Here is a 12,208-nt window from a genome sequence, read left to right as displayed (position 1 = left end):
CCACCTTGGCCTCCCAAAGTGCTGGGATTACAGGTGTGAGCCACTGCGCCTGGCTGGGACTTAATATCTATAAAGCACCTAAACAATCTGCCCAAGGTCATCATCTCTTGAAGGTTTACCACTGCTGTTCCCAACTCCCAGCCCAGCTATTTTCTGGGACGCAAAAAGGACGGCAGCATCTGCACTACAGCCCGGCGAGTCCAGGACGGGGCTGGGGAGCTGCTGGCAGGAGCTGGCAGAGTGGCTGCCCAGAGTTCTTGCAAGGTGAGTGAGCTGTCTGGGTCTGGCCAGGCTTGCAGGATAGAGCTAATCAGTGTCTCAGAGCTAATCTTGCTCAGGAAAGCTGACTCATACAAAAGAAACTTAGGAGAGGCTGGCGAGGGAACCAGAAGGCCAAGAGGTTAATTCACAGGAGGAATGAGACTGCCAGGGGAGCCAGACACAGCCACCAGCCTCTCCCCACCAATGAGGGCCTCACACTCCCTGAAGGTAAGCCATGTGCATGCACACGTCAAGGACCAGCAGTGTATGATTTGACATCTAACCTAGAACCTAAAGCCCTCCTCCATCCTGGGTCTCTCCTCATCATCTCCACCACCTCCCAGGGCCACGCCACCCCTGCCTCTCACCGCAAGTGCTGCCACAGGCTCCAGGCTCTACCCCCGCCCTACAGTCTAGTCTCAACACAGAGCCTGTTAAATCCCACGTGGGATCACCTCCCTCCTCTGCTCAACACCCTCTGGTGGCCCCTCCTGCCCTCACAGTCAGAGTCAAAGCCCAAGTCCTTCCAGTGGCCCCCAAGGCCACCACGATCTCTGACCACGTCAGCTTCTGCCCCTCTCCCGGGCTCATCTCATCGCCTGTCTCTTAGCCTCCTTGGTTCTCAGGCTAGCCTGGCATGCTCCCAATGCTCCCACCCCAGGATCTCTGCACAAGCTGTTCCTTGGCCTCTTCTGCCCCTGGCCTCTACCCCATAGACCCAGCGGGCTCACCTCTCACCTCTCACCGCCTTCAAGCACCTGCTCAGGTAACCTCTCAATGAGGCCTCCTCTGAGCACCTAACTTAAAATTGCACCCCTACCCCCTCACCTAATTCCCTCCATTCCTCTTCAGCCCCTCACCCCACTCTGTTTGGTTTTCTCCATAGCATGGATCATGGTCTAACATAAAATTGGGTTGACTTATTGTTTTGTAAATTCTCTTTTTTGGAAACATAAGCACCACAAAGGTAAGGATTTTTTTTCTTTTCTTTTTATTTTTTTTTATTTTGAGATGAAATCTCAGCTCTGTGGCACAGGCTAGAGTGCAGTGGCATGATCTCAGCTCACTGCAACTTCCACCTCCCGCGTTCAAGCGATTCTCCTGCCTCATCCTCCCGAGTAGCTGGGATTACAGGTGCCTGCCACCACGCCTGGCTAATTTTTATATTTTTAGTAGAGATGGGGTTTCACCATGTTAGCCAGTCTGGTCTCGAACTCCTGACCTGAAGTGATCCAACCGCCTCAGCCTCCCAAAGTGGTAGGATTACAGGTGTGAGCCACTGTGCCTAGCCAAGGCAAGGATTTTTATCCCTTCCATTTGCGGACACCTCCCTAGTGGCCTGCAGAGAGCCTGATACCACCTCTCCGGGCCATCTGAACCCATCAGGCCTCATCTGTCAGCTGGAACATCTCTTCTTTTTGCCCAGGTACCATCACTCCCCTTTCTTCTGCTAACTGTATCACTCTTTTAGATTTGAGGTGACCCAGGCCTGGATAATCAGTGCATTTCATCCCCCAGATAACACAACTGGCTCAGGGACTGACATATGATCCAAGCCAGGCCAGTGAGATGGGATTCTGAAACTTCTGTGGGAATGCTTGAAGAAAGCAGCTCTTTCCATGCCCTGGGACCACTAGCAGTAAAGCTAGCAGAAGCTGAGGACAGCTTGTGAAGTCGAGAATGCACCCAACCCAAGGGCAAGGTCTTTTTTTTCTCTTTTCTTTTTTTTTTTGGAGACGGAGTCTCGCCCTGTCACCCAGGCTGGAGTGCAGTGGCCCACTGCAATCTCCACCTCCTGGGTTCAAACAATTCTCCTGCCTCAGCCTCCCAAGTAGCTGGGACTACAGGTGCGCACCACAACATCCAGCTAATTTTTGTATTTTTAGTAGAGACGGGGTTTTGCCATGTTGGCCAGGCTGGTCTTGAACTTCTGACTGCAGATGATCCACCCACCTCGGCCTCCCAAAGTGTTGGGATTACAAGTGTGAGCCACCATGCCCGACCCAAGGGCAAGGTCTTAATGACATTGTTTGGGTTCCTGGATCTAGCTGCACCTGAAGCCAAACTACCCCTGGACTTTTCAGCATAAGCCAATAAATACCCACTTTTTCAAGGTTAGTTAGCTTTCTTGTCACTTGTTTTAGCTAGCACACTCAGGCCTCCGGTCTCTTGGACAGGACTGGGATGCACAGAAATGAATGAGTCTCTCAGATTGACAGTTTGCTTTCTGACACATTATATCTTTCAATGGGTTACAGATAAGATTTGCTGGGTTGGGAGCCCATTGGTCCCTGTAAGACACCGAATGTCTCTATTCTAATCTTCCACGTGTTCAACTCTCAGAAGGCGCCCTTATTTCCTAGTTCTGGTGGGGTGCCTCGCTGTGGGGCACATCATATACAGCTTAGAGGGTTGCATGGTTTGAGCAAACTGCTAATGGCATGATGTTCTGGCCTAACCAACCACTGCCAAGCAGCACAGGGGCCTCCTGCTCCTCCAGGTTATTCTCTTCAGTCTAAACCTTTCTACCTGGCTCCAAAAGGTCTCTCTACCTGTGAGGTGGTGTGTGGGACTAGGGGCAGCCACAGTGATGCAGGAAGGTATCCAGGTGGGAGAGGACTGTGGCTAGGATTAAAATTTTAACAGTGAGGCTGGGCACAGTGGCTCCTGCCTGTCATCCTAACACTTAGGGAGGCCGAGGCGGGCAGATCACTTGAGGTCAGGAGTTTGAGACCAGCCTAGCCAACATGATGAAATCCCATCTCTACTAAAAATACAAAAACTAGCTAGGCGTGGTGGTGCTTGCCTGTAATCCCAGCTACTGGTGAGGCTGAGGCAGGAGAATCACTTGAACCCCGGAGGCAGAGGTTGCAGTGAGCCGACATCATGCCACTGTACTCTAGCCTGAGGGACAGAGACTTTATCTCCAAAAAGAAAAAAAAAAAATTTTTAACAGTGAAGAAAGAAAAAAATTGACATGCTGGGGAGAGCTTTAGGAGGCTGAACTGAAGAATCTGGTGACTGGACATGGGCATGTGGGGGAAGATGCTCAGATTCCCATCTCAGGCAACTGGGTACATGCTAGTGCCATTCCTGGAGACAGAAACTCAGTGGAAAAAGGGAAAAGTCTGGGAACAGATGCCAAGTTCAGTTTCAGGTGCCTGTGAGACGGCAAGGGACCCATGCTGCTTAGTGCTCCCAGCCTGCCCTGCTTCACTCATTCACTTTACCAGTCTATCACAAGATTAGGAAAAACAGGCCAGGCACGGTGGCTCATGCCTGTAATTCCAGCACTTTGGGAGGCCAAGGCAGGAGGATCACTTGAGGCTAGGAGTTTGAGACCAGCCTGGGCAACACTGCGAGACTCTGTCTCTACCAAAAAAAAAAAAAACTTAGCTGGGCATGGTGGCATGAGCCTGTAGCCCCAGCTACTCAGGAGGCTGAGGCAGGAAGATGGCTTGAGCCCAGGAGTTCGAGGCTGCAGTGAGCTATGACTGCGCCACTGCCCTCCAGTCTGGATGACAGAGCAAGACCCTGACTCAAAAAAAAAAAGAAGAAAAAATAAAATTTTATAAATTTTAGAATGTTTCAAAAATAGCACCCTTATTAATGGGCGTGGGGGGGATGGTTTGATCTCTCTCATGACTTACTTAATAACTTAAACCACAGCAGAACCTAATTTACAGTAACTCTACCACCCAATTCTTGACAAAACGAACACATTTCCTAGATCTAAGGTGCATATGACAGGTACTTACCAAATGTATCAAGTATGTCGGTGATAAGGACAAATTTGCTTGGGTAGAACTGAATAACACTGGTGTCTGAAAGAAGCTTTGAACACTAAAAAAAGAGAAAAAAAAGAGAAAATTCACTCTGGCATGTCTGGTATGGGTAGGACACTCCAGATCTGAAAAATTAATGGTTTCTAGAAACAAGTTGAGATACTTACTATGTGCCAAGGCCTGTGCGAGGCACTGAGCATACAATGACAAGCTAAAGCACTGTGCTTTTGACAGAGAGAGCCAGACTCTGCTCACAACAGAATCTCTTTTTTTTTTCCCTTCCTTTTTTTTTTTTTTGTAGAGATGGGGTCTCGCTATGTTGCCCAGGTTGGCCTTAAACTCCCAACCTCAAGTGATCCTCCCACCTCAGCCTCCCAAAGTGCTGGGATTACAGGTGTGAGCCACCGCACCCGGCCCATAACACAGTCTCTTAAGGAAATACACTATCACCTTCTTCAGGAAAGCCTTATCCAAAAGGATCCTGCTTGTATACTGAACCAGGAAGCACTCAAAATCACTGACAGAAGTGAATGACATCTCTCTCATCACAGTCCTCATCTATGGCCCCCATCTTTGTTCAACTGCTTTGCAGACTGGCTTCTTCTGTTGATTTCAGGGTGATCAGCATCCTTAAACATTCTTTTCTAAGAAATGACCCTATAAGTAAATCCCCAAGGCTTCATAAACTCACACTGATTATTTATACTCAGTCCCAAATTCCCCCCTAAAAGGAACATAGCTTCAATGAATACATGTTACTCTGGAAATATGACCTTCAATGCTGAAAACATTTCAGCTTTGCGGGGAATTGCTGAATTCTACATTCTCATTCATGCCAAAGGGTCACAGCCATGTTCAGGACTCTTTATTTAATTTTTTTAAATTTTATTATTATTTTATTTGAGATAAGGTTTTGCTCTGTCGCTCAGGCTGGAGTGCATTGGTGCAATCATAGCTCACTGCAGCAATGAACTCCTGGGCTCAAGCACTCCTCCCGCCTCAGCCTCCCGAGTAGCTGGGACTACAGGTATGTACCACCATGGCTGGCTAATTTTTTTTCTTTAATTTTATGTAGAGGCAGGTTCTCACTATGTTGCTCAGGCTGGTCTTGAACTCCTGACCTCAAGCAGTCCTCCCACCTCAGCCTCCCAAAGTGCTGCAAATACAGGCATGAGCCACTGCACCCGGCCAACATGTTCAGAACTCTTTTTTTGAGTACTCATCTGCTATTTAGTGTTCAGGACTCTTAATGGAAGACCGCAGTCACGCAATGTGGCCCCAAACACCTTAGATTATCTTTTATCATCAGAAACAGAGAAGCTCTTTCTACTTTGAAGAACTAAATTTAACGCCATGCTCTGAAGTCTTTACAAATTCAAAAGTCAGCATAAGGAAATAAATAACTGCTACACTTCATCACCCCAGTGGTTGACCCTCAAGAAAAATGTCATTTAAAAATGTAAAAAAAGATGTTCAGACATTTAGAAAGGATTATTTAATATGCAATTCCAATATGCAGAGAATGGTGAGAACGTTCACCATGTCAAGAGATAGGTTGACATGTGTTTTCAGTTTGATGTTGTTACCCAACATCTAAATTGTTAGAGTCACCAAGTTTCTCCATAGCATTACAGGCCTAAAAGTAAACAACGTGTCTGATTTGTGAAACATCCTCTTACAGCCCAGATGTTATGGGGCGGGGGGGGGCGGGAATGTAAGCTGTAAAAACAATAGTGCTGACACCAAACGTGGCAATTGGATGTATGTGGAATTCCATTTCCTGACACCTCACTCTGCGATTTTCATATGCCCTTTGTGAGAGTTCCAACTTAAACAACTGCCCCATGAGATTTCAAGGCTGGAAAAAGCTAACAACTCCAAATCTTAGAGACTGTTTACAATACACAGTTCTCGGTTCCTAGGGATGTGACATCTCTGAGTTCTGCCCAGAGCTGGGCTTGCACAGTCTCTCAGAGATGAGTTACTGCCCACTGGTGAGGTGAGAGAGAGAATTTAAACAGAGGATTTCAAATTAAACACAGCTGGGGCTTCCCAAACATCTGTGCATTGATTTTCTCCCAAGCTGGTTTCATAGAACATATATTTTATAAAGGACAACAGGAACAAGATTATGTTTTTAATCCAAAGTTAAAGCTATAATGATCTTATAAATTGAAGTTACTTTTTAAATTACTGTTTTGAAGATGCCACAGTTTTTAAAGCTTTGGTGCCACTTCCTAAATTTGTCTGATAAGAATCAGGTAACCCAGGTATGTGTTAACAATACAAATCCCAGCTGGGCATGGTGGCTCACGCCTGTAATCCCAGCACTTTGGGAGGCTGAGGCAGGAAGATCGCCTGGGCCCAGGAGTTTGAGACCAGCCTGGGCAATGTAGTGAGACCCCAGTTTCTACAAAAAAATACAAAAATTATCCAGGCATGGTGGTGTGTGCCTGTAGCCCTAACTACTCAGGAAGCTGAGGTGGGAGACACTTGGGCCAGGGAAGCAGAGGTTGCAGTGAGCCGAGACTGCCCCACTGCACTCCAGTCTGGAAGACAGAGCAAGAATCTGTCTCAAAAACAAGGTTAAAAAAATTTGAATAGCCAGAACAAATGCATACATTCAAAGATGACCTGAGTAGGAAGGAAAGAAGTAGACCATTACTATCCAGAATACATCTTAAAAATTCCAAAACTCAGTACGAAAAACACAGATAACAAAATGGAAAAATGGGCAAAAGAAATCAGCAAAGGGCATTTTACAAAAAAGGAAACCCCAATGGCCTATAAATATGTGAAAAGATGCTCATTTTTATTAGTAATCGAGGAACTGCACATTAAAACCACAAGAAAATATGACTGGAAAAATTAAAATAGAAAATCTGCTCATACCAAATGGTGGTAGAATGTTGAATAGCACAGACTCTCACACGCCCACATGCTACTACAAGCGTATGTTGGCACAGCTACTACGGAAAATAACTTAGCATTATCTGGAAAAGCTGAAGAGGCACAGAGCAGTTCTACTCTTAGGTATAGGCTCTTATCTAGAGAAAAGCTTTACATGGGCACCAGCAGACGTGACCAAGCTTGCTCACAGCGACATCGTCCACGTAGTGAAAAAAGAAAAGAGCCAGATGCTCATCAACAGATGGCAAAATTTATGCATCAGAAGATGATTTCATACTCAATGCAGTCCCTGTCAGAATCCCAGAAGGTTTTTTTTATTTTGTAAAAATTGACAAGCTGATCCTAAAATTCATACAGAAATGCAAAGGGCCCATAACAGTGAAAAATAATTTAAAAAAAGAAGAAGAAGAAGAAAAAAGTTAAAAGACTTATACGACCCAGGCCAGGTGCGGTGGCTCATGCCTTAATCCTAGCACTTTTGGGGGGCAAGGTGGGTGGATCACCTGAGGTCAGGAGTTTGAAATTGGACCAGCCTGGCCAACATGGTGAAACCCCGTCTCTATTAAAAATACAAAAATCAGCCGGGCATGGTGGCAGACGCCTGTAATCCAAGCTACTCAGGAGGCTGAGGTGGGAGAATTGCTTGAATCTGGGAGGTGAAGGTTTCAGTGAGCCGAGCCAAGATGATGCCACTGCACTCCAGCCTGGACAAGAGCAAGACTCTGTCTCAAAAAATAAATAAATAAAGACTTATATTACCCAGTTTCAAACTTGCTATAATGCCATAGTAATCAAAACAATATGGAACTGGCCAGGCGCAGTGGCTCATGCCTTTAATCCCAGCACTTTGGGAGGCTGAGGTGGGTGAATCACTTGAGGTCAGGAGTTTGAGACCACCCTGGCCAACATGGTGAAACCCCACCTCTACTAAAAATACAAAAATTAGCTAGGTGTGGTGGCACACACCTATAATCCCAGCTCCTGGGGAGGCTAAGGCATGAAAATCGCTTGAACCTGGGAGGCAGAGGTTGCAGTGAGCAGAGATCACGCCACTGCACTCCAGCCTCGGTGACAGAGCAAGACTGTCTCAAAAAAAAAAAAAAAAAAAAAAGACAATGTGGAACTGGCGTAAGGATTGACTTATGGATCAACAGAATGACAGTGAGAGTCCAGAAATAAACCCTTACATTTATGGTCGATTGATTTTTGTTTTTTTGTTTTTTAAGTAGTCTGAATTTGCCACCAGTGGTCAATTTTTTTTTTTTTTTGAGACGAAGTTTCACTCTTGTTGCCCAGGCTGGAGTGCAATGGCACAATCTTGGCTCACCGCAACCTCCGCCTCCCAGGTTCAAGTGATTCTCCTGCCTCAACCTCCCAAGTAGCTGGGATTTCAGGCATGCACCACCACACTCAGCTAATTCTGTATTTTCAGTAGAGATGGGGTTTCTCCATGTTGGTCAGGCTGGTCTTGAACTCCCGACCTCAGGTGATCCGCCCACCTCAGCCGCCCAAAGTGCTAGGATTACAAGCATGAGCCACCACGCCCAGCCTTGGTCAATTGATTTTTAACAAAAGTGCCAAGGTCTCAGTAGAGAAAAAGATAATTAATATGGTTTGGCTCTGTGTTCCCACCCAAATCTCATGTTGAATTGTAATCCCCAGTGTTGGAGGAAAGGCCTGGTGGGAGGTAACTGAACCATAGGGCAGACTTTCCGCTTGCTGTTCCTGTGAGACAGTTCTGGTTGTTTGAAAACCTGTGTCACCTCCCTGTTTGCGCTCTCCCTCTCTCTCTCTCTCTCTCCTGCTCTGCTATGGAAAGATGTATCTGCTTCCCCTTTGCCTTCCACCACGATTTTAAGTTTCCTGAGGCCTCCACAGCCATGCTTCCTATACAGCCTGCAGAACTGTGAGTCAATTAAACCTCTTTTCTTCATAAATTACCCAGTCTCAGGTAGTTCTTTATAACAATGCAAGAATGGACTACTACAATAGTCTTCTCAACAAATGCTGCTGAGACAACTGTAGCTCCACATGCAAAAAAAAATTATTTAGATCCTTACCTTATACCATATATAAAAAGTAATTCAAAATGAACCACTGACCTAAAGGTAAGTGCTACAGTTATAAAACTTCTAGAAGAAAACAAAAAAATCTTCATAACCTTGAGCTAGGCAAAGAGTTCTTAGATACAACTATAAAAGCATAAGCTAAAAAGAGAAAATCGAGAATGCAGCTGAAAGTAAAAACTTCTGACTGGGCACAGTGACTCATGCCTGTAATCCCAGCACTTTAAGAGGCCAAGGCAGGTAGATCACTTGAGGTCAGGAGTTCGAGACCAGCCTGGCTAACATGGCAAAACCCCATCCCTACTAAAAATACAAAAATTAGCTGGGCGTGGTAGCGGGTGCCCGTAATCCCAGCTACTCAGGAGGCTGAGGCACGAGAATCGCTTGAACTCAGGAAGCGGAGGTTGCAGTGAGCTGAGATCACGCCACTGCACTCCAGCCTGGGCAACGAGAGCAAAACTCTGTCTCAAAAAAATAAATAGGGGGTGGAGCCAAGATGGCCGAATAGGAACAGCTCCGGTCTCCAGCTCCCAGCCCCAGCGACACAGAAGACGGGTGATTTCTGCATTTCTGCTTGAGGTACCGGTTTCATCTCACTAGGGAGTGCCTAACAGTGGGTGCAGGACAGACGGTGAAGTGCACTGTGCGCGAGCCGAAGCAGGGCGAGGCATTGCCTCACTCGGGAAGCGCAAGGGGTCAGGGAGTTCCCTTTCCTAGTCAAAGAAAGGGGAAACAGACGGCACCTGGAATATCGGGTCAGTCCCATCCTAATACTGCGCTTTTCCAACGGGCCTGGAAAACGGCACACTAGGAGATTGTGTCCCGCACCTGGCTCGGAGGGTCCTATGCCCACGGAGTCTCGCTGATTGCTAGCACGGCAGTCTGAGATCAAGCTGCAAGGCGGCAGCGAGGCTGGGGGAGGGGCGCCCGCCATTGCCCAGGCTTGCTTAGGTAAACAAAGCAGCCAGGAAGCTCGAACTGGGTGGAGCCCACCACAGCTCAAGGAGGCCTGCCTGCCTCTGTAGGCTCCACCTGTGGGGGCAGGGCACAGACAAACAAAAACTCAGCAAGAACCTCCACAGACTTAAATGTCCCTGTCTGACTGACAGCTTTGAAGAGAGTAGTGGTTCTCCCAGCACGCAGCTGGAGATCTGAGAACGGACAGACTGCCTCCTAAAGTGGGTCCCTCACCCCTGAGCAGCCTAACTGGGAGGCACCCCCCCAGTAGGGACAGACTGACACCTCATTCAACCGGGTACTCCTCTGAGACAAAACTTTCAGAGGAACTATCAGACAGCTGAATTTGTGGTCTCACGAAAATCCGCTGTTCTGCAGCCACCACTGCTGACACCCAGCAAAACAGGGTCTGGAGTGGACCTCTAGTAAACTCCAACAGACCTGCAGCACCGCTGCTGACACCCAGCCAAACAGGGTCTGGAGTGGACCTCTAGTAAACTCCAACAGACCTGCAGCTGAGGGCCCTGTCTGGTAGAAGGAAAACTAACAAACAGAAAGGACATCCACACCAAAAACCCATCTGTACATCACCATCATCAAAGACAAAAAGTAGATAAAATCACAAAGATGGGGGAAAAAAGAGCAAAAAAACTGGAAACTCTAAAAAACAGAGCACCTCTCCTCCTCCAAAGGAACGCAGTTCCTCACCAGCAACGGAACAAAGCTGGATGGAGGATGACTTTGATGAGTTGAGAGAAGAAGGCTTCAGACGATCAAACTACTCTGAGCTACGAGAGGAAATTCAAAACAATAGCAAAGAAGTTAAAAACTTTGAAAAAATATTAGAAGAATGGATAACTAGAATAACCAATGGAGAGAAGGGCTTAAAGGAGCTGATGGAGCTGAAAGCCAAGTTTCGAGAACTACGCGAAGATTGCAGAAGCCTCAGTAGCAGATGCGATCAACTGGAAGAAAGGGTATCGCTGATGGAAGATGAAATGAATGAAATGAAGAGAGAAGGGAAGTTTAGAGAAAAAAGAATAAAAAGAAATGAACAAAGCCTCCAAGAAATTTGGGACTATGTGAAAAGACCAAACCTACGTCTGATTGGTGTACCTGAAAATGATGGGGAGAATGGAACCAAGTTGGAAAACACTCTGCAAGATATTATCCAGGAGAACTTCCCCAATCTAGCAAGGCAGGCCAGCATTCAGATTCAGGAAATACAGAGAACGCCACAAAGATACTCCTCGAGAAGGGCAACTCCAAGACACATAATTGTCAGATTCACCAAAGTTGAAATGAAGGAAAAAATGTTAAGGGCAGCCAGAGAGAAAGGTCGGGTTACCCACAAAGGGAAGCCCATCAGACTAACAGCTGATCTCTCAGCAGAAACTCTACAAGCCAGAAGAGAGTGGGAGCCGATATTCAACATTCTTAAAGAAAAGAATTTTCAACCCAGAATTTCCTATCCCGCCAAACTAAGCTTCATAAGTGAAGGAGAAATAAAATACTTTACAGACAAGCAAACGCTGAGTGATTTTGTCACCACCAGGCCTGCCCTAAAAGAGCTCCTGAAGGAAGCACTAAACATGGAAAGGAACAACCGGTACCAGCCACTGCAAAAACATGCCAAATTGTAAAGACCATCGAGGCTAGGAAGAAACTATAGCAACTAACGAGCAAAATAACCAACTAACATCATAATGACAGGATCAGATCCACACATAACAATATTAACGTTAAATGTAAATGGGCTAAATGCTCCAATCAAAAGACACAGACTGGCAAACTGGATAAGGAGTCAGGACCCATCAGTGTGCTGTATTCAGGAAACCCATCTCACGTGCAGAGACACACATAGACTCAAAATAAAGGGATGGAGGAAGATCTATCAAGCAACTGGAAAACAAAAAAAGGCAGGGGTTGCAATCCTAGTCTCTGATAAAATAGACTTTAAACCAACAAAGATCAAAAGAGACAAAGAAGGCCGTTACGTAATGGTAAAGGGATCAATTCAACAAGAAGAGCTAACTATCCTAAATATATATGCACCCAACACAGGAGCACCCAGATTCATAAAGCAAGTCCTCAGTGACCTACAAAGGGACTTAAACTCCCACACAATAATAATGGGAGATTTTAACACCCCACTGTCAGCATTAGACAGATCAACGAGACAGAAAGTTAACAAGGATATCCAGGAATTGAACTCAGCTCTACATAAAG

At 46.3% G+C, this 12,208-nt stretch overlaps 1 protein-coding gene across 2 annotated transcripts in view; it reads right to left on the bottom strand.

The window, feature by feature from the left end:
- VPS35L (VPS35 endosomal protein sorting factor like) overlaps positions 1–12,208 on the bottom strand; it is a 158,644-nt gene that overhangs the window by 109,101 nt on the left and 37,335 nt on the right. For both annotated transcript variants that reach the window (XM_032157026.2, XM_032157025.2), the window contains exon 8: positions 4,020–4,104. In XM_032157026.2, coding sequence (XP_032012917.1) covers positions 4,020–4,104 — 85 coding nt within the window. The remainder of the gene's footprint in view (positions 1–4,019; positions 4,105–12,208) is intronic.

This window comes from Hylobates moloch, unplaced genomic scaffold (genome assembly GCF_009828535.3).
Source record: "Hylobates moloch isolate HMO894 unplaced genomic scaffold, HMol_V3 SCAFFOLD_6, whole genome shotgun sequence".
Lineage (NCBI taxonomy): Eukaryota > Metazoa > Chordata > Mammalia > Primates > Hylobatidae > Hylobates > Hylobates moloch.
This window is presented reverse-complemented; position numbering and strand designations above follow the sequence as displayed.